The 23,889-nt window shown below is 36.5% G+C and overlaps 1 protein-coding gene across 2 annotated transcripts; it reads right to left on the reverse strand.

Annotated features, from left to right (window-relative positions):
- Window positions 1-4,656: 4,656 nt before the first annotated feature.
- Window positions 4,657-23,190, reverse strand: Stam (signal transducing adaptor molecule). 2 transcript variants are annotated; one of them, XM_071677116.1, is made up of 12 exons: window positions 23,058-23,190; window positions 21,636-21,796; window positions 20,409-20,522; window positions 19,679-19,816; window positions 17,090-17,405; window positions 14,733-14,849; window positions 13,856-14,059; window positions 13,472-13,590; window positions 9,603-9,722; window positions 8,708-8,979; window positions 5,451-5,631; window positions 4,657-4,732 (listed from the first exon to the last, which is right to left on the reverse strand). In XM_071677116.1, the coding sequence occupies exons 1-11, from the start codon at window positions 23,098-23,100 to the stop codon at window positions 5,460-5,462; spliced, it is 1,776 nt and encodes a 591-aa protein (XP_071533217.1). In that variant the 5' UTR covers window positions 23,101-23,190; the 3' UTR covers window positions 4,657-4,732; window positions 5,451-5,459. The 2 variants fall into 2 exon arrangements, with proteins under 2 accessions (XP_071533217.1, XP_071533216.1); XM_071677115.1 differs by lacking the exon at window positions 4,657-4,732 and having other exon boundaries at window positions 5,203-5,631.
- Window positions 23,191-23,889: the final 699 nt, after the last annotated feature.

A 23,889-nucleotide genomic window follows, 5' to 3' on the forward strand; every position in this document is an offset into this window, starting at 1 on the left:
AATAACAAAATGATCATTCCTTGTATTTACATACTATCCACAGTCTAATAATAAAGGTCAAATATGTATGAATTTTTTGCCATTTATTTTTTTTCGACAGCAAGATACAAACACAAAAGTAATAGAAGCTGAAAACAGAAAAAAATTAAAGTCAAATAAATTGTTCTTCTAAAGAAAGTCTTTCAAGAGATAGGATGATATTGTATGCAGGATGAACACTGAGGAGGCTATAGGGGTTGTGACAGTGTATGGCAGGGATGACGTATTTCGCTTTCTGAAACATAGTTACCCACTTTCATTCTGACCTTAGTAAATTATAAAAAATTCTCTTATATTTCACACTATTTCTCCAGAAAGAGAGAGAGAAATATACACACATATACTGTGCAAATTTGCCAGCATACCTTTACAGAACCCTGAATCCCACACAAATCCAGACATTAATTCAGTCACTAACTTGAACTAATATTGACAGGCAACCAACATAATTTTCGCTGTAAAGGGTAAATCCTCCACTTATGGGTTTCTACCAACGAGCATTATCAAAGGATACAAAGAAGACACCATTACAACCTGGTTGCAGCGCCCACACTTTAAACCCTTAGCCTGGGGTAACCCAAGTAAACTAAATATCTATGGGCCACCTGCATGAACAAGTCAACTTTCTCCATTAGCTACAGACAGAAATGCACACTCCAGCACTTCAGTACAGCTGCCATGACTTTGGCTCATTCTTCCTCTAAGGCAGGAACTCCATGGGGCCTTGCCATTGTCAATAACAGCCCCATTTAAATCCAGCTCTCTCCCTCACCAGTAGGACCTCTCCAGGATTTTGCAGAAGCTCAACCATGGGAACTCAGCAAAAACCTCCCTCTTGTAACAGAAACACAGAAATCTGGCAACTGCCTCTCTTTCACAAACTTGGGACCTTAGCAATGCCTCTTCCCTTCTGCACCAACTCCAAAAGGCCCAGCAATAACCCACTTTTAGAGGAAACCTGTAAGCCCAACTGCACCAGCACTGCCAACACTTGTCTCACCTCTTCCTATTCCTGGACACCAAATAATAGCTTGCACTTTGAGGTACAATACCCTACATCTTTCAACAAAGCACTGGTGTATTGCCCATGTCTTTTTTACTTTTTTTGTAGTTTAAGGCTCCAGTCATAGACATAAATCCACATCAAGGCTGGGCCTTAACTAAAATATAAGCAAGTTAAATGAAAGGGAAAAAAAAAAAAAAAAAAAGAGACAAGGAAAAGTATTTACAAATTTTGGAGGAAGTGAATAATCTGTATTGTAAAAAAATTCCTGGTCACAGAAAGTGGGAAAGGCATGAGATGGTGAAGCGTTCCAAGGCTTTGAGGTATACAGAAAGAAACAATGATCAAAACTGCCCATCCTTGAGTTGCTAGTGGCCACATAGAAATCATGCGATGCATAAGGTTGCCACGTCTCAAACACAAAAAAAATTAGTATACCTCAGACTTTGCCACACTACTACTGTTGACATGTATAATGCAAAGGTGACTATCCTTACCTAAAAATGTACTAGCATGAAATGGCATAATCATGGGGTAAGATGTAACTGATGTTCATATTTTCAGACCAATGTGTATGGACAATGAGATCTTGTGAGGTAAATGACCTCGCTAACGCGGGAGACAGCGACTAAGTATAATAAATAAATAAACAAAAATGGTGGATACCAAGGATTGCTGAAACTGCTTAAGATTGATAAAATGAGAACTATCACAATTATCATAAGGGACTAGAGAAACAAAATCAAATGAAAATATAAACAAAATCATTTATATCAGATACGTTACTTGAAGTTTCAGTTGCTGTTAAGGGACAAGGTATTTGTAACGTTAAGGGAAAAGACTGAGTAATTAAGGAAGTTAGTAAGCATTAATAAAGGAAATTGAAATACAGGGGAGAAAAGAGGACAGCAGATTGGTGAAAATGAAGAAAATTGGGAGTGAAGCTCCACAACAATGTACTGTAAATGAAATAGGAGCTAGGGAAAAATTGAACAAGAAAATGCAAATGAAAGGAAAGATATAGCAGTTTGAGATAGAGGATAGGTTACCATCCGTTAGGGCACATATGGATGTCCAAAGGTATAGTAGTCCTGACAACGTTGTATGTATGAGTCTATGGTCCTGAATGCAAAAGAATGCAGTTGGGAGGGTGTTGAAAATTTAATGACTGGGGACACTATGTGATGTGAAGTAGGTTGATCAAAGTAAAAAACTGACAGAGAAGATGTACATTTAAGAGAAGATGTACATTTAAGAAGTTGAGGAAGGGAGGGGAGAGGGGAAACCAAGATGGAGACTGACGGATGGAGTGAAGGAGGCTTTTGGGCATTGGGGCATGGATATTCAGGAGGGCAACAGGACATGTTAAGTGGTTAATGCAAACAATGCAACAGTCTGTGGGCCTTGGCTACAGATAATAGGCTTTGGTTTTGGTGCACTATACATGACAGTTATAAAGTGGATGCATGCAAATTAGGCTATTGTTCATCTATTCCTGATGCCACCTCACTAGCACAAGAAATTCTGTTTAAAAAATAAGACAAAAGCAATTCAAGCCACTGAAAGATGATGTACCAATCTGCTTGACAATATAACACAACAAGAAGTTTTCTGTACACCTAGATAATCACAATAACAATGATTATCTATTTAGGGATCACTGTTCCATCACATGTACCATCAGAAAATCATACAACCAACAATATGAAGTGTAAATTTCATAGCAACAAAGTGGAAGTGCAGTTTATGTACTCCTGGCAAATCTGAAAATATGCTATAAATTTACATGTCTGGTTGTACCTTTACACATTTATTTACATAATGAATACAACTCTCTGGATATATACACTTAACTTGTTTGGCAATGAAGAGGTGACAGCCAAGACATTACTGTTAAGCAACAAGGCTGCCTGTCACACTATGAATCATCCAAAGATGCTTTTGCAAAAATGAAAATTCCTGCTACAAGTTACTGTATTTGAATTCTTTTGATATGAAAGCAAATCTAAGAAAATAACTATTTATTGTATTCTCATCACTGCCTCACTGACATTCACAACACTAAAAGTGAGCATTTGAAAATTACATTATGACTTTATAGTTACTTATGCCATTAATATTCTATACAGCATTATGTAAATACAGATGAATATACACTACATATCTAAAAAGTCCTCGAACTACTATTGTGACAAAGTAACCCTCCCTCTGTGTACAAAAGATTATACAAATGACTACAGTATTTCAATGGAATACATAATGAAATGGAATTAATCCAAAGCTTACACTGTAACTTTAATGTTAATGATATTTTCGTGACAAAGCCTAATAATTTGGCTGAAAACCTAAACATATAAAAACTTATAGTCCCTGTTAATAAAGTGACTGATAAGCTGTCAAAAGAAAAATTAATGCAAAGGGAATGTTAACCTGAGAACAAACCAAATCTAAAGAATATATATTAAATCAACTATCTTGCCATCTCTTCTCAATCCCTAAAGAATTTTTTGACAGGTGAATGGAGTATTTCTGATCATTTCTTTCAAAAAGATACTGCATTTTATAGTGACATTATATAATGATTATAATCTTTTATTTTGAGTCTTCTGTATCATTTATAGACACTACAAAATCAAAATACAGACTTTTACTTTTACTTTTACGCTGATTCATGTGAGAAACTGCAGAAGCTGGTGACTGAGTTTGGTAAAGTGTGTGGAAGAAGAAAGTTGAGAGTAAATGTGAATAAGAGCAAGGTTATTAGGTACAGTAGGGGTGAGGGTCAAGTCAATTGGGAGGTGAGTTTGAATGGGGAAAAACTGGAGGAAGTGAAGTGTTTTAGATATCTGGGAGTGGATCTGTCAGCGGATGGAACCATGGAAGCGGAAGTGGATCATAGGGTGGGGGAGGGGGCGAAAATTTTGGGAGCCTTGAAAAATGTGTGGAAGTCGAGAACATTATCTCGGAAAGCAAAAATGGGTATGTTTGAGGGAATAGTGGTTCCAACAATGTTGTATGGTTGCGAGGCGTGGGCTATGGATAGAGATGTGCGCAGGAGGATGGATGTGCTGGAAATGAGATGTTTGAGGACAATGTGTGGTGTGAGGTGGTTTGATCGAGTAAGTAACGTAAGGGTAAGAGAGATGTGTGGAAATAAAAAGAGCGTGGTTGAGAGAGCAGAAGAGGGTGTTTTGAAATGGTTTGGGCACATGGAGAGAATGAGTGAGGAGAGATTGACCAAGAGGATATATGTGTCGGAGGTGGAGGGAACGAGGAGAAGAGGGAGACCAAATTGGAGGTGGAAAGATGGAGTGAAAAAGATTTTGTGTGATCGGGGCCTGAACATGCAGGAGGGTGAAAGGAGGGCAAGGAATAGAGTGAATTGGAGTCATGTGGTATACAGGGGTTGACGTGCTGTCAGTGGATTGAATCAAGGCATGTGAAGCGTCTGGGGTAAACCATGGAAAGCTGTGTAGGTATGTATATTTGCGTGTGTGGACGTGTGTATGTACATGTGTATGGGGGGGGGGGTTGGGCCATTTCTTTCGTCTGTTTCCTTGCGCTACCTCGCAAACGCGGGAGACAGCGACAAAGTATAAAAAAAAAAAAAAAAAATATATATAAGTCATATCTACCTGGGGTTTCTTTATGATGTTGAAAAAACAAATCTAACTTCCTGATATGGTACTTCTGAAAAAAAAAAAAAGGATCAGATTATTAAAGGGACTTGGCAGGGTAAAAGGTTCTGCATCCTTCAAGAACTATGCCTTGCCAATTCATGACTGCAACAATGAACACCCAATTCATGGGCTGGGAGTGCACAGCATTTACCTTATACCATGGCTACTGCTTTGAATAATAGTTTTACTTTTGTATTATGGCCAATGTGATGTAAACATAAAATGACAAAGAAATACTTATGTCTTAAATATCTATGAAAGTATTCTTCATCAACAGCAAATCATCAAATAATTCCTAAGCTAAATTCTGAAATCAAGTATCACGAAATGGACATGACTTTACAATGTACTCCTTGTACTGCACTTTCCTTACCCTAAAATATATGTATAATAAGGGGCTAACAACACTCAAAAGTTTTTCTCTAAAAAAAGGCAAAGTATAATATTCTGGTCATGTGTGGTTAATTACGTTCTCAAATTACATAATTTAGTGGTTTATTTTCTGTGATGCTTCACTAGCACATGCATCAGAAAACAAAAACTGCTTCATTATAAGATACAAATACAACATGGTTCTGAGAATGCTTCCAGCTGAAAACTTTGCTCATCATAAAAGTTAACAGCAAATGAACCAAATAATACATCACTGATAGGGTCATCTGAATGATCTCCCTATAATAAAAATTCTACAGTTCCCAGTTCCTCACAGTGATCAAACTGGGACATACTTTCATAACTTATAAAAGTGGCTGTTGCACAGTCTGTGGCTGAGAGTAAACAGGGAAGGTACTTGGAGGTCCATTTGAGTGCTCTGGAGGTCCACTGGGATGAGCAGGTGGAGGTCCATACTGACTAGCTCCAGGGTAGTGTCCATAGCTTTGCATCAAGCTGGCTCCAGAGGCATCATGACTGTAAAAATATTCATTGATGCCATTAGTGACCGCAGCTGTGAAGAAAAACTTTCTTAATCTGAAAGTCATGACTGAGGAATAAAGAAGTTACATATATGCAATGGTGATGGTGCCAGTGAGGGTTCCACTGTAACTTTCAACGTATTCTAAGGGATGCACAAAATATCTTTGTAGACACAATGATTGTGATGTTCCAGTGACACAGTGTAGTACCTAAAGTTTATCTAAGAAATGCCACAAAAAAGATATCCTATCTGAAATGTCTGAAAATCAGCTATAAGTAAGCTATAACAACTGAAGGTGCCAGGGATCTTAATTTCTGGTGAATAGAATACTCAAAAATGGATGCATCTATCTGAGTTTGACACAATGCAGTGCACTGTCTATTGGCAATTAAAATGTGTGTAAAAGTATGGTATCAGCTGTAATGCTGAAGGCAAGGTGTAGCAGCAGAACACAGCCTGGTGGTGGGCAAACATTTTTGAGAAATAAACTTTTAAGGTGCAGCCATAGGGGTGGGTTGCAACACATTCCTGTGGGTGGCTTTGCAACACACTGTCTGATGGTGGGTAACATATATATAAAGGTTACTGCAATCACTCTGCTGAAACATAAGCTATGGAGTAGACAGAAAAATATCATGATTTTTGCTGTAAACATAATGACCCTGGCCATTAAAAAGAAGACAAGGATTACCATGAACTCTGCTGTGGACACTATCACCCAAGCCAATATTAAATGGATGTGAAAAATCCCATGACACTGATGTGACCTGGACCTTCAAGATGTGGCCATGAGGATGAAGCATCATGATATATTTGCTGCCAGGCAATACCTATATAGATTAATATCTCAATCCCTCTTTAGCTCAAAATTATAAGGAGAAATGAAAATTAACACGACTCCAGCTAAGATCGTGACTATGAAGATACGGTCTCCAGTGGTGGATGACAGCACATCATCTAGCAGTAGGTAGTACTTGTACAAAGTGTCATCCAAATCCCTCCAACAATTTCAAAGGTATGGAGCAATGACCCTTGCCAATAATATTATGACCCTATCCATGACCTTGAAAGTAAGGCCCTAAAGACAAGTTTTGACTCATCATCTGGTAATAGGTAGTAATTGCACAAAGTACCATCCCAATCCCTTAAGTGGTTCCAATGTTATGGGGTAAAAATGATAAGCAACATGGACCCTGCTATCAACTCTATGACCCCATCACTGACCTTGACCTGGAAGGTATGGCTCTGGGCAATTCATATGATGGTGAGCAGTACAGGTTCAAATTATTACCCCAACCCCTCCATTGGTTATAAAGTTATGGAAGAGAAATGAAAAGTACCATGACTCCATGTGTGACCTTGAAGGTACAACCCAGGGGGTGATTCATGACACACCATGAGAGGGTGAGTAATATGTGTAAACTATTATCCAAATCTCCTTGCTGATTCACAAGATATGGATTGGAAGTGTGACGGATAGACAGACTGCTGGATATACAGACTTTAAGCAGGGCCCTAACAAAGATGCTGCATAAAAAGCTTTATAAATGGAAAGACAAAGAACACCAAGTAGGTGATATGAAAAAATGATGTGGCAAAAACTAACCAAGTAAAAAGCAGTTTTGTGGTATGACTCGCACTTGAGTTACACATATTACCTGATCACACAGACCTTGCAGTCCCTTCGAGGTAATCAGTCCTTAATGCTAAGGCCTACAAGGAGTAGCAAAAGGACAGAAAAGGATGAGGTTCTTCCCTCTTACAACTCCCTTCAGCAAATGTGCTGAAAGGAAAATGTATGAAGCAATGCACCCTATTTAAGGGAAAAGCATTCACAGAAATCTTATAGTAAAAATCAGTACTTATTCTAATCATTAATTTTGTTATTAATTTATCTATTCATACATGAAATATATAATGATACTATGATAAGAATGAGAGACATGTATGGGACAGGGTGAACTGGAAAGGTGTAGTGCACATGGGGTAACACGCTGTTAGTGGGCTAAACCCAGGAATACGAAGGCATTAGGGCAAACATCATGGTGCTGTGGATAGGGGATATGGTTATGATGCATACCACATGACAGCTAGAGAATGGACATGTGCAGATATGGCCTTTCTTCACCTGTTCCTGGTGCTAGCTAATTAACGCAGGAAATGGTGATCAAGTATGGATGGGGGGATGCTATTTCATGTGTGGCGGGGAGGCGAAGGGAATGGATGAAGGCAGCAAGTGTGGATATGTACATGTGTATATATGTATATGTTGAAATATATATGTATGTATATGTGCATGTGTGGGAGTTTATGTATACAAATGTGTATGTAGGTGGGTTGGGCCATTCCTTGTCTGTTTCCTTGCACTACCTTGCTAACACGGGAGGCGGAGGTTCAGTATAATAAAATAATGAATAAATAAATATATATATATGTACATAAACACGCACACACACACACACACACACATTTCTTTCTTTCATACTATTCGCCATTTCCCGCATTAGCAAGATAGCGTTAAGAACAGAGGACTGGGCCTTTGAGGGAATATCCTCACCTGGATATTCCTTTATTTATCATATTTGATCACCAATGCCCTTGGTCAGTGAGGCAGAGCCAGTTAACTGACAAAGAATGGCCTATCCACTCATATACACATAAATACCCATACAGGCAAATCATTTCCCTTGAACTTTGTTTCAGATTTAAAACATCCAGATTCCTGTCCTACAAATGTACTACCTATCTCTTCCTTCTCATCTTGATTACATCAATACAATTTCAAACACTCTAGCCTGAGCCTTAAAGGAGGATGATTACTCCTTGTTTGGATCCTTCCTCTGATCTAACTTTTAAAAATTGAAATGCAGGAAATAAATAGAAAGAATTCTTTTACCTCTATTCTCAGGAAAGAGATGAAAATAAGATCACAACCAAAAAACAGTACTGGAACAAAACCACTTTCCTTCTTTAAGGATACAATTACTTTACAAGCAAATCTGCATATCTGAACAAATCTGTGATTCTAATGTGCCTTTGATCATAAACTCATTTGTGAATGCTCCTTACCTATTTGGTGGCATTTGTTGAAAGTCTGCAGGCTGAGGACCAGGTTGCCCTAGGGATGGTTGATGTCCTGGTAGGGGCTGCCCTGGGGCTGGTTGACTATGAATAGGTTGGTTTGATGGTGGCATAGGGCCCATTTGCTGCTGGGATGTTGGACCAGGTGCAGAGCCAGGCAAAGAGGAAGGAGGCATGTTGGAGAAAGGGACAGGCCCAACTGGAGCCCCAGGTGGTGGTGGACCCATGTAAGAAGCATACTGACCAGGAGCTCCATATAACTGAAAAAATCAAAACATGGGTGTTACTGGACTTTCCTTGCTTTTGATTACACCATGAGTAAAAAGCCATCTTTGATGAGGCTTTATCATTGATGAATAACCTTGTTAAAGAACTTCTCACTCTAAAGGAATTTATTCTTTCCTAGCTACCGATTTTAGTGCAGTCTTAAAGTTGCAGGAATAACAATAAGGTCTGTGGGGCCTAGATGTGGATAGGGAGCTGTGTTTTCAGTGCATTACATATGACAGCTAGAGACTAAATATGAATGAATGTGGCCTTTTTTGTCTGTTTTCTTGGTGCTACCTCACTGATGCAGGAAGTAGCAATGCTGTTTCCTGTGGGGTGGCCTAAACTTAAACAAGATCATGAACTTTGCCCTACAACCAGTCACTGATGATCACTACTACAGCATACTAATCATTGATTACACTCAAACTCAAATTGTCTAAACTGATTATGGAATTCTTAGGAAGATAAGTGATGCAAGTATTGGAGAAAACCTGTCAACATGTCTACATGGAAAAAATCAAATGTATATTTCAAGAAACCTGCTTAGTTCAGCTGAGAATAGTACCTAAATGTTTATCATCTATATACTGTATCATAAAATGTAAAACATTACCTGCTGAGGTGGCATTCCTGGGGTTGGAGAATGTGCATAACCCGCCATCTGACCAGGAGCACCAACTGGATTTTTAGGTAGGTAGTACCCACCCACTGTGGGTGGCATATCACGCATGAGCTGGAACAAAAGGGGTTATGTTATATTAGATGGTAACTTATTTGTCGAACTCACATAATTAGTCAACTGAAATATCTATTTCATGGAATGAAATATTGCAAATTAGTGGAATTGCTAAAATACAGGTGGTTCAAAATTCCTAATTCAGTATCACCATACCAGTAGCACAATTGCTCAAACTTTAAAATGCATTAATACCAATGCAAATCACAGTGAACAGAATGAAAAAAGACAAAGAAATTCAGTTCTAACCTGAAATACTTGTCATAAATTTGGCATTAGCTAGAGGTAAACAGGTAGAAGATTTTCTACCTAAACACGAATTCCAAAAAATCTAAGGATCATATGCCCACACCTTTAAGACTTCCACTAAAATATCATAAGAGTCTCAGTAATTTCTGTGTTTTTTGCCTTTGTTCTGCCTTTATAATGTCAACCACCAAACATGCAATGCATATCACTTCATCTTCACCATACCCCACCTTAACCTATATCGCAACTGTAAGGAGTGAAGGTCAGGAAGAATTCTGCACAACCCCAGGCAAAATCTCAACATATGTACTAATAGTCATGTACTTCTAAAACTACTTAAAGCTTCTGCAAAATAACCAGTTCTTTATCAGAGATCACTTCAGGAATCAAAGAGGTAGATGATTTTATTGTGTAGCTCAATTTGATGCCATTAGGCTTTGAGACAGTATTGCAACAATTCCATGTTCCATCCACAGTTCATCACATTGCCTCTCTACCTATGTAAGGAGAGAAGAGTCACTGTGAGCTATGAAGCTGACTGAAGCAAACTTTTTGAGGATCCTTCTCAATCTTCAGGCTTTCTACTTTCCTCTGGAGAAGCACATAAAGCTCAAGAGAAAAATAAAAATGTTTCTACAGTTGTTTGCCAAGTGTACATGAATCAGCCTCTTCTCAAAAAAAGAAAATCTAAACCCATTTTCCAATAAAGGAAAACAAAGAAAAGGGAGACATTTGCAGAGAAACCAAAAGTTGTGTAGGGGACAAGTTAAGTTCCAAGGCATAGGGCAAGAGATATGCCTCAAGGTGCCCCTGACACTCATTACCTCATTTCTGGTCAGGGTAGGTTATAGCATATCTGGCAGGAATGACCAGAAAATATCCAGGTAAAGAAATTACCTAAAAACTGTCACAAACATAATCATCTCCTCCCTTCTCAAAACAACAATCAATCCTAGATCCTTGTGCTACATAGCATGTACAGTACCTAGTGAACATGATTGTGATAGAAAGTGAAAGGTAGTGGATATAACATGCATTTTCTAAAGGCACCTAGAAAAACTGGAATCTACTGAAAAACTCATGATCAAAGATCTCTCAGCTCTAAATAAATTCATGAGTTAAAGCCTTTTCATGCAAATGTCATCAATAAACAGGCTACTGGATGATCAGCATGAGATCTCCTGTAAAGACACTGATATGCTCACATCATAAAAACGTTCAGAAGGAACTTAAGTGTCCAGAAAGGTCTCATGAGATGGCCCTTTAAAACATATAATCAAAGCTAAGTCTAGCTCGGTTATGATTCATTTGAATAATAATGAATGTGACCTCGCACTTATGGTTGGTTCACCATAATTTCCAAGTACTGAATCAAGACCTTAAGCAAAATATGACAGTCACACCAGGTCCAAAATCCAAACTCTGCTTCAAGATCTGAGGGTAGTAACAAACCTACAGGTATCCAGATACTTGTAAATCTAAGCTTTCTTTCAAAAGAATTCAGGACACCATAAAGGGCAAGGCATGCCATTCGTAAGATAAATTCCTATTGTATTCACAAGATTCTCTAATATTCAGCCAATGGACTTCTGCTTCAAGAAAGAAACTACAATGCTTCATGGACAAACTAAGTTCTACATGATACTGTGTGCCTCTAGTAACAAGCAAAAATATATAAAATATATGAAAATGTGGTGAAAAAGGAGAATGTTTCCAATAATTTTTGCAGAAAATAAGAATTGCACAATGGGCTAAGTGATGAAATCTTTATAGGAAGATAGGACAAACAGCTCAGAAATGTTCCCAAATAAATCCAAGGCAGAGAAATATGCTAAGTGTGCCAACAGCAGACAAAACTAATGAGGTGAATGTTAAGACTAGACCTGCCTCATGGCTGAATCTCATCAAATATACATGTAGGAAGATCTTACTTTTTTTCTTTTAAACTATTCGCCATTTCCCGCATTAGCGAGGTAGCGTTAAGAACAGAGGACTGGGCCTTTTTTGGAATATCCTCACCTGGCCCCCTCTGTTCCTTCTTTTGGAAAATTAAAAACAAAAAAAAAAAAAACGAGAGGGGAGGATTTCCAGCCCCCCGCTCCCTCCCCTTTTAGTCGCCTTCTACGACACGCAGGGAATACGTGGGAAGTATTCTTAATCCCCTATCCCCAGGGATAGCATGTAGGAAGATACAGTACTGTTTTCTTCAAACTTATGTCTTATTCTTTGAGTGTTTCCCTTCCCTCCTTTACAGTATATCCCAAGCTTCTTTGTCCTCTCATCCCTGAGTCATCTTAGCACCTATAGTCTCCACTACGTCAATGATTCATGATTATCCTGTTTGAGTGCGGTCCTTCCTAGATTCATCATGTTCTTATTGTAAACTAAATATCATAAGTGATATACCCCATTCCAGCTTACGTTTCATAATCTAAAGAAACAAATGAGGTTTATTATAACAATATTCTGCAGTTCATCATTATAAACTTCTGTGTTTCAAGCTGCTTACCAGTTCATCCTACAGTGTTGGGCAAAGCTCATTAGTGATTAGATTATTTTTCAATTCAAATATATCAATGAACTGGTTTTCCTTAGAAAAGTTTTTGATTTCTGTGATGTTAAGTTTAAACATTTTCATCTACTGATGCCTCCAATGCCTCTCCTACCTTCCAATTAGAAATTCTGCCTCCACTGTAAAACATTGATTTCAAACTTGTCCCTCACTCTACATCCTAATTTTTGGGTATCCACTGATGATGTTTTGTAATTCTTCAATACATCAATAAAGGGTCTTTTTATTACTAAACTCCTAAAAATAATTTCTTTAAGAATAAGTCAGTCCTTAATGATCTCTTGATCTTCAGTTGATTTATATACTCCCTTAAGCCTTGCATCATCTAAATTGGCCACTCTATAAACTCCATGAACTACAATGGGTAATAAACCTTACTTGGATATCTGCTCTTCCTGCAATCAACATCTCCAAATCTATGGAAAAAAAATCATCCATGCTTCTTTTTCTTGTCTAATTATCCTGACTTTATACAAAATAAAAATTGCAGATCCTTAGCCACTATTATATGGTAGGACCCAGGGGTGAAGTGTGAATTTCTCATGGTGAGCAGTTATACAGATGATTAAAAGCCTAAAAGGACTAAAATTTCAATGTAAACAATATGCTCTATATGTGTACTTAAAAGTATATGAATATGATATTCAAGCTGAATGAATCAAACGATTTTTGAGCAATCTTCAAATAAGTTTGGCTAGAACAGAATGAGTAAGACAATATATCTCCCTCTCCTAACCAGTGGAGAACACTGGGAAAAAAAAATGTACTGGAAGGTGATGTGATCTTGAAATAAAGTAAATTCTTTAATCATACTGATATCACCAGTCATGGAGACTTTTGCCATGGCCATCTCCATGAGGAAGTTCCCTGAGGGAATGGGCATCAGAGATAAAGACAGAGAGAGAGAGATAGACAATAAAGTTACCTGATGATACAAGCCCAGGGCATCCACTAGATCTGTGCTAATTCGCGCCAGCTGTGCATGTTTACGGTCAATCTGTTCTAGTTCAGCATCGATGGTTGGAGCCATGGCATTTACTTGTTCTGAGCAGGGTAAAAATAAGCAGGTAAATATTCTTTATGTAGATAAGCACAATGAGCTAGGAGCCAATACATTTTTACTTTTTAAAAAAATTCCTTTACTCTTTTCTCTTATCAAAGATAATGAGATTCTACAAAATGGTAAAAAGCTGATAAGTCAAGAAATGTTACCATTCCAATTACAGTATCAGTTATCTTCTCTAGACAATTAGACATAATTAATTCAATCTGACCAAAGTTAAGGACCATATTACTGAAAAACACTAACCTTCAAGAACAGCAAGTTCGGGAGGATCTGGTCGTTCCCCAGTGGGATCAGCTTCATGTAAAACATGTAACAGTCTGTCAATCTTGTCCTCTTCTATTTCTCCAGTTACCTCAATTGGCTCTAAATTGGCTTCACTTCCTGCCCCTTCTACTTCTGTAACCTCCACACACTCTGAGAATGAAACTCGCTTTCCACTCTCCACCCCTGAGAACATTTAAGGCATAGTACAAAATGAGACAAAAGCTGAGAGTTACATGTAAGCTTACAGCATATCATTAATCAAGTCAAACCTAATTGGACACACTAACACCAGTAGCAGAGAAATTTAGACTCCTTTGGAAAGAGAAGTTCTTTGATGAAGTTGTACTCCCAATGACGCAGCCTTACCAAAGGTGACTTTTCACCTGCGTTGTAACCTCAAGCAGGTGAGTCCAGTAATTCCTCTAGATATGGTTTGGATGGGACAGTCCTAGTGCTGCTGGGTAAAACTGAGTGCTTATTAATTCTAAGTCAAACAAATACCATCCCTTATGCCAAAGAAATCCCAAACATACTCATGAAACACTATTAAAAATCAGCCAAAAACCAACCACATCCCAAACAGGAGTCTTTTACTTATTCATAATTACCCCAGGACCCCTCTTCTGAAAGGGTCCTAGCATTACCCAGGACCCCTACAACCTAAGGCTGCACTACAGTCAGTAACAGGGATAAGGTCTTTGACAAGACTGTATTCTGCTTTATCAACTGACAACAATGCACCCTACCAAAGGGATAATATGAAGATCTAAATTTTCTTTGTGAATATAAGCTGAATCTAATGCCCATAGAAGTCTATCCAAGATGAGAGACATAAGTCATACAGGATCATACTTACGTGTTGGTTCTGACTCAGAAGTGAGATTCAGGGTAACAAAATTTGCGGGAAAAAGTCCTTCTCCTCTGTGATTGCTTCCTTTCCACCAGTTTGGATCACTACTGTCCTGAACCAGAACTGCCAAAGATGATACAATCATTAAAGATCACCAACAAGGATGTCAAAAAATAATTAAAAAGGGAAGTACAAAAAATTTAGAAAAATGAAGGTGAACATACCAAAGATAGGATTAAAAGCCTGGGAAACTGCTGTATTTATGAGGAAAGTAACCAAAATACTTTTCAAGTAAAGAGACTGATTTCTGCAATCTAAACGAAGACTGAAGGCCATGTGTTTGGCAGTCTCTTCCAGTCAAGGCAGTGGGACCATCACACATTTCAAACTACCCAAAAAAGTATACACTGTAGATAGGCCAACCAATCAAAGCCAATAAAAATTTGAGATTAACATTAAGTCTTCACCACCAACATTAGATATATGTACAATGAGGTCTTGTGCAGCTCACAACCTGTGTCGAGATAAAAAGCTAGACAAAAAAGCTTAACTTTCTAGAAAACAGTCTAGCCCATGGTCACAATGCATAAAAGTTTCACTGTATGCATCATTTGAGCTACTATGAGAAAGCAGGTGAAACAAAACCTATTTTCTGCATTCATTAGAACTTAAAAGGCATATGCTTCATTAAAGCTTGAAAGACATATGCAAAATCAGGAAGATAGCTCTACATAGGGACAGGTGAAAACTGATCATAACACTGTCAAAATATATCAAATCTTCTGACTCAATATATATATATCCTTCAGCTTGCAATTAGTATAATGAAAAGCAGACTGGGGTTTCACAAAACAAATACAATGTTTACAAAGGTTTCTACTATAGAGAAAATTTTATCCTTCAAATAGACAGCAGCATACTTCATTTAAACAGGTAAGATCTTGAATGATGTCCTAGACTCCAAACCTACTTATAAGATTCAAAAGGTTATTTCATGGGCAGTGTATAAAACACCACCATTTTTCTTCAACTGGAAGAGAAACATGTTCATTCTAAGGAAGAAATTTAACAAAACTTGCATACTGCAAATATTTATGAAGTCTAGATGATACAGCCCAAGATCAATAATACTATGTAAGTAAATAACGCAAAGCATCCAAATCTACATCTGCTGGAACGGAAAAACTCAAAAGAAAAAAGAAGGATAAGGTAAAAAAATAACAGCTATATGTCACATCTACATACCTTCACACAAAATATATGATTATATGTTGTTACATCTCTTAAAATATTAGTCTGAACTATAAAAGACTCCTTTCTGCACTGAATACTGCTGCTACTGGGGTTCAAACCAATGTGCTCAATCCCAGTTAGTCTGTGAATGCACCATGGTTAGCAATGCTACCTCCTAAACTACTTTTCTAAGAAATAGAATGCTCAGCTGTAGATGATATCAAATGGCATGCTTACTTATTAAGTTACTTATTTGTTAACTAAATTACAAGCTAAGAAACTTTAGCAATTGGAAAGGATGGGATGGGAACTATACGTCTTCATGGTAACTATGCTGTTTTGAATACAGAAAGACTCATCATACTCCACTGTTTAGCATGCCCTCAATCAAAAAAGGCACACTCACATTTAACTGCTAATGGCTTCCTGTGTCACATACAGCACACCTAGAATTAGCAGTTACAAGACACTATATCAGTGTTTATAAAATATGTGCCTTACATTGCTTTCCATAATCACTGTGTGAGATCCTGGTGGAGGATTAATAACCTAATTCTCTTTTCGTTCTTGAGCTGTAATCCAATCCAAAGCATGAAGATGTTTGTGAGACAGGAAGTACATCTTTTGGGTAGTTTACCTACTTATCTCCTGGTTCAATTGCTCAAAGGATATGTTGTGGCCAGTCATACTTAAAAAATGAAACATGCAACAAAGACTTAACCAAATTTTATAAAAGTCTCACAGCATGCAAGCAGTTACGCCTGATTTCTTCAGGGGTAAATCTGGAATTATATGAACAGTTTTTACAGTAATAAAATCAATTAAATTTTGTGTTGGTACATATATGTGGAAAGAATGAAATGATGGTACATATATGTGGAAAGAATGAAATGAATGACAAAGAGTAAGAATGATTAAAAGAGTGCACCTCAATAAGCTGTCTGGACACAGTTATATAGGATGAACAAAAGTAGGGAGTGAAGAAGTATGTGTGGGAAGGGGGTAGCCTGGATATGTGTACAATAGATTCTATAAAGGACATCTACCCATAAATATGAGATATGGACTAAAGGTTAAACACAAAGATAGGAATCTGGTTACATAATTCCCTTAAAATAAAAATATTTTACCAATCTCTCCAGCCTTAAAAGTGAGTTCGTTGTCTTCAGCTGCTTCAAAATCATATAGTGCTCGAGCTTTCTGAGCCTCTTTTGCTGGTGAAGAACTGGTGGTTATGGGTGAGGAGTCTGTGTCTGCACTAAGGGCAGCTGTGGCAGAGGAGTATAGACTGGTAGAAACAGGACGAGAGGATGACTGAGAGCCAGAAGTACTATTCCCCCCTGATTCCTGCAGTGATAGCTGAATTGCTCGTGCTATATCATCTTCTTCTTGTTTGCTATTAACTACATTAGGATCAGTGCTGTACTTCGGTGTTGATTTTTTTGGCTGAAATATAAAACAGCAGCCATTATTTACATATAATTACAGACAAATAGGAACTCTTTTTAAGAGGCTCCTGTATTTCTGAGGATATACTCCATGTAGGAGCAGAAAGATGGATTCCTTTGGAGTAAAATGGTCTTAAAAAGACTGAACTCCCTTCCATCCACTGATGATGGAACTGCCACACTGAAAGTAACTTCTTGCTCATGGTATTACCGCTGCCATACAAAGCTTGCACCATGTAATGAAACAATCTTCAAATCACTGTAAACTAGGTTCACAATATCTATTACATTTGAATAATACAATACCACTTTACAACAGAAAAACACACTAAATTACATTTTTGTATACCTACACTCATTCCTCAGTAGTTGACATTAATTCAGGGGCTTCATCTTTAAAGTTGAAAATTTGAATTGTGGTTCATAGTGACAGAGACTGACCTGTTTATATAAATTGGTACCAAAATCCTCTTCCTAAGGTGTTTTGTATCAAAGATATATGAGCCTCAGCTTACATGAAGTGATCTATCTATCTATTCATCACAGCTCTATTCCAAATTCAGTGAAGGTGGATCAGGTACACAAGGCCTCAGCAACATCACTCAACCCACTCTTATTTGCACTATCAACTTATGTCCCATGTAATATAACAAAATAAATTTCCATACTTATAAAAGCGCTTCTGAATTTTTCACTTTACATACTTAAATGATTCATCAATTAATACCATGGTCTCCAGTCATACCACTTCCATACACAATGTGCCTCTTTTGTATCTAATCCCCAGTCATTCCTTAAACATCACAATCTGAAATATCTTGAGCCTAATCAAATATCTTACTACATCTAATCATCTCTTCCATGGTCTACCTCTCCTCGTTTCTTCTACCTGAAGACTACTTCAATATATTTTCTTGACCAGCTCATAATGTGTCCAACCTTTTATATAACCAATCCATCCTAAATACTCATTGAAGTGACCCTTCTTATCACTTCTTCACACAATAAAACCCTTTCATATCTTCATTCTATCTATCCTTAATTACATCTATACTAAACAAACCATCCATCTCTACTACTCTAACATCATTACTATATTCATTTGGATCTTACATCAATACATCAACATTGGGATGAGTACTTCCTCCTCCAAGCTTCTTAAGACAATTTATGCTTACATATTTTCTCCATTCACCAAAGCTTTCAGAGTATTGCACATTTTTTCCCCTTGCATGACTATTCTTTCAATGTCTTCATCCAACATATTTCCCCATGCATGACTATTCTTTCAACATCAGTTTTCTACTATTACCCATAATTAATTTCGCAGACAAATTCTAATAGTCATCCACAACTTGCAGTTCTTCACCATGCAAACTGTTGTACAATCTGACCACCATTCTTTTTGAGAAAGTAACATCTAACTTTTATTCATATTTCATTTCAGCATTTTCCTTCTATATACATTATCAAAATGAGCTAACAACAGTCATCTTTGTACAACAACTATGACAACCTTCACCGTGTTTCTGTGGTTAAGGATCACTTCAAAATCACTCTCATCTCATAAAAACACAAACTAATCATTGTGACATCACATTACTCTTGACATACTTTCAAAATTATTTCACTCATACCACCAATGACTCTCCATTTCTTAAAGTGATTCCCTATAAAGTTCATCGCATGCTCTTTCAAAATCCATAAAAAGTGCATGTTCTATTTTTCACTAAATTTTTTCACTCTATTTGGTAAGCATAAAAATCTGATCTACACACTCACTACCCTTTCTAAATCTATGTTGTTCCTTATGCAGATGTGTTCACTGATCCTTTTAACATGATCCGTCACTATTCTACTTTACATCTTGCAAATTATGTTGAGGAGCTGAATCTTTGACAATCATTGCACTCCTACTCCCTTTACCTTGATATATCTGTCTAATCATCAGGAATCTTTCTCCCGTAAATTACCAAATATCTCCCATAATTACCAAATATCATTTCATTTCTAATATTCTACTTCATAAAGTACAGGGTTACATTAGACTGCTGAGCACAAAATCTACTCCCATATTCTAATGTTAAATGCCACTTGCATTATCCAAATCAAGACAATTTCAGTTTTCTTAACCAATAAACACATTTCTTATGTCTTCTGTTGTGCAATGGTAATGTTTAAAGGCACATAACCCAACAAAATCTAGCTATTTATCTATCTAATAGTTTGACTAAAATAATACTATCTAATGAAAAGGAGGAGGGTCATTACTGAGTCAGACTGCACATTGAAGTCATAGCCTTCTTGTTTAAGTTTGGTGTAGAGTGCTGGTATGAGACTAAGTTGTGGGTCACCTTTAAATTCACCCTCTGCCCACTTCTTCAAGCTTTCTCGTAGTCTCTCAGAAACCTGAATATAGAATCAATCAACAAATTAGTATCATTTTGACATACACTTATTACTTATTAGCATTAGAAGTATTTATTAGTATTACTAGTATTATTTTGTTTGAAGGTTGACAATATGTCAGGGCTAACCATCAAACAGAAAATGATGCAATACAAATTAACATAGTATCAAACTATTACAATACAACAGGAAACTTCAGATCTCTTAGCCTCCAGAGTAGCAAATAATGCCTTACATGTTTCTTTATATGTGTGGATAACTTCTCCCACAGACAAGTTATACCCTACTATATAAATATGATAGAACTATCAAAACAAATAATTTGTTTGGTTGTTAGACTGGGTTGGATTGGTTTGGTTAGGCTGAAATTTGTTACAACAAAAATATATTTACTGATGGGAATTGTCTGGGGTATATGACTAGGGGAAATGGACTGTCTGGAAAAAGTCTAACAACAAAATAATCTCAACAAAAAACTTGTTTAGTAATGGTCATATACAGAAATTTCTCACTTCTAATAATGCTGTGGACCTTCTTTTATCATATCAATCAAAGATAACGAAAAAAAAGGCAAAAAAGGTTTTCTATTTACTTTATGATGTGTTCGTGTGCCAGTAAGATGCTTCCGAAGCTCTTGTTCAAAGTCCCTACTCGCTACTTCTAAGAGAAACTTTCGGCCACAGTTGTTGATGCACGCATCTAAAAGCTGAAAAGTAATTTGGTTTTATCAATTTTGCAGTATATCAGTTTTAAATTGTAATTTTTTTTCAAGATGCAAAGTAGCATACAAATACACAAAAACCAAGAGGTGATATGTATCAGCACTGTACTGAGAACTTGATACTAATACCCCTAAAAAAAGCTTGCAAGAAACTCAGAATGTAATAATCTATATGACAATAAATTATATTAAACTGTGTAAGACAAGAAACTTATGCAACAAAGTATCATTACAAAGCACATACTTCTAAAAAAAAATCTAAAGTTAATCCCAAAAATTCTAGTTATGTTTGAAAGGCAGTCATTAGCTAGTCGCTGGTTTACCTTTGAAAACACAACTAATGTTACAGATGCAATGCTAACTAATAATGTCATTTTGAACATAATGACCTAGACAATCAAGATATACAGTTAACATCAAATACAATGAAAGTGAGTATAAGAGGGGGGGAGTACACTTTATCAGAGAACAAAGAAAGACCCTAAATGTACCAGTAAAGTCCTTACCTGTCCTCTTCAATGAGCCACATTGTACATGGGGAAATTTCCTCAGGGCTGAAAGTTTGCCACTGTAAGAATGACATTCAAAAAGGTAACAAGTCCCTAGCCAGTAACTAATGATCACTTAGCATTATGTATGTAGTTGGTAGACATAAATCCTCACTCAAAACAGTAATATAAATAATTCTAGTAATGATTTACAGCATATCTTCAATGCAATCATGTATGACAAAGCTGAGTTCATTCCTTTGTGATATGATTAACATGTACAATGAAAGTAAAGCAGCTGATGATGCATTCAGGTTTTCAGTACTAATTAGTTCAAGATTCACATCAAAGAACATTCAAAAATGTAAAATTCCATGGTGTATGGAAAGAAATAATGATCAAACTACTGAGACAAAACGTAATTAAAAGCATAATTGCACCTATTCCCTTGCAAAAATACACATATGTGTGTGAATATCCCCATACTTTCATCAAAAAAGAAATGCCTAAAAGATATCCAGCTAAATGAAAGACGAAAAACATGAACCCGTTATTTGATATTCATTCTACTTATCTAAGATCAATGACTTGTCTGTAACTTTATACTTACAGTTACTGCCTGCAAAACAACCCTTGGGTTTTCTGAATTGAGTCTCTTTGCTATGGACTTAAGGCAATCTCTTGGGCCTACGGCACTCTCCTTCACGCGGTCACAAATATCCATTATTTGTCCCCAGTCCTCACTTGTATTCTTCTCACTCGTAGCCCGTTCTGAAAAATAAATATTTGTGTATCTACAGCGTGGCACAGTAATAAGATAATACTACTTTGGATGTCATTAGTATGGGGATTCTTTGAGCAATTTTCATTATCCATAATATGTAGCAGCAAACATTTAAGTTAGAGACATTATAATGTTTTGTTAAAACAGCCCTGCCTACCTTCAAAAAGATCAAGAAGCTACACACAATGAAAAAAAAAAAATGTGGATACAGATCAAAATGAAGAGAAAAAACTGCACCAACAACAAGCAGAAATACTTCAAACTCTCAGAACTGTGGCAGGTTATAACCCTAATTATGTTGATATGTCAAAAACATGTTCTTAGCCTAAATATGGTTTCTATTGGAATACCATGCACCACCTTTAATGGTGCAAAAGATCAAAGGTGTTATCACACTAAAAACAATTTGCATTTTCTTAAGTCTATTGCAGTGGAACAAAGGTGCTGGATGGCTATCTATCAAAGACCTTTACCCAGAATAAGTACATCACAGATGGCAAGATCACATGGTCCTGCTTTTAGAAATATTGATTAGATATAAGTAACAATCTGACTTTCAAGTTTGTACTTACAGACAGTAATTTTCATAAACCTTTTTCTCTAAAGCCATGGTGACATTTGGTCATTATCTGTTATAAGCATTCACAGCATGATGATGCACAAAATGGTCAGTAATTCCAAATAAACAACAAACAATAACAAATATATTTTCTCAAATACCATTAAAATCAATGTTTATTTTATCTACTGGTGAAGTCTAGTGCTGTTTACTCCTAATTCTACATCTAACCTCATATCATCCCAGATCCACATACCTCACATCTACAGCCTTATTTGTCATATTTGAATTACACAGGCCTTAAATCACACTCTATATCTCTTACAGTCTTCACACAGTGCGCTATCATTGCAATATCAAGTCAAAAAAATTCTAGAACTACTTGTAGAGACAGGCTATAATAGAATTACACCATATATATCGAGTGTTCTAGTTACGAAAATTTGTAGATTTATAACATTTTTGGGGTGGTTTAAAATCAAGCATTACTACATTTGATGTCAGACCAGTATGTATTATCTTCATCATAAAGATGATTAACTTTCACCTCGTGAATCACTTAAACATGACAACCAAGGTTTGTTAGAAAGACTTCTAACACGGAAATTACCAATACAAAGTCTTCTTCATTTTTAGACTCCAAGAATATCTTCTGGGCATTTTTTTTCCCCAAAATAAAATAAACTCACCGACGAACTGGTCAAAGGGCGAGGAAGTGGAAAATATCCCCATTTCTGGTAAACGTTGAACAAATTGTCAAAGGCCAAGGAAGGATTTGTTATGATCAAGTGACTGGGATAAATGGAACTCGTCCGAGTGTAACAATAGACTATATGATAAAGGTATATTTTGTTGATTCTAATGACTTATAATAATATTTACACAACTAAATGAAATTTAAAACCACTATATATAAATTCTGATGATAAAAATAGGCCATTAAGTATCAAATTATGGTATTGTATAAGATTTAAGACGAATGAATAAAATTCGGACAATTTAAAGTAGCAGATCATACGAAATCCACATAAAAGTACAATGCCTTATATTTCTATTATCATTGAGTTAATAACAAACTTAGGAAGTGTTATAACAATACTTTCCTTATCTATACACTATATTTGTATACTTTATATTGCTATAGAGTAAGGTATAAAGTGATATATGTAAAGGAAAACTACAGAAATATTTAGAAAATTTATCCTCTTTTTGATACTAGTTGCTTATAACAATTCTAATGTGTCATAAATCATAATAGGTTAGATAAGGAATAATAAGCTAATCAGGATGTTTTTGTTATTGGCACACAGCTGACTTTAGTAAACAAAGATAAAAGCTCGACACAGTTTGTTATTCAATTTGCAAAATTTCATATAGTTTCCATAAGTCGTTGGAAATTTTCAGATTCATCGAAACTCTTGTAGAATACTCACCACAAGAATTCTTTTGGGTTTATATCAAACCATTAGAAAAATATATTCTAGACTGTCATGCATGCTTAGAACTTATTTATTGAAGGTA

This window comes from Panulirus ornatus, chromosome 24, assembly GCF_036320965.1.
Source record: "Panulirus ornatus isolate Po-2019 chromosome 24, ASM3632096v1, whole genome shotgun sequence".
In the NCBI taxonomy this organism is placed as follows: domain Eukaryota; kingdom Metazoa; phylum Arthropoda; class Malacostraca; order Decapoda; family Palinuridae; genus Panulirus; species Panulirus ornatus.

Excerpts from the sequence above, each read along its gene's own strand:
- Stam (XM_071677116.1), bottom strand. The coding sequence starts at position 23,100 with ATGGGGATATTTTCCACTTCCTCGCCCTTTGACCAGTTCGTCG. Across the intron at positions 9,723-13,471 it reads CCCTGGGCTTGTATCATCAG|CTCATGCGTGATATGCCACC; the intron begins GTAACTTTATTG and ends CTTTTGTTCCAG. Across the intron at positions 8,980-9,602 it reads CAGGAATGCCACCTCAGCAG|TTATATGGAGCTCCTGGTCA; the intron begins GTAATGTTTTAC and ends TGATTTTTTCAG.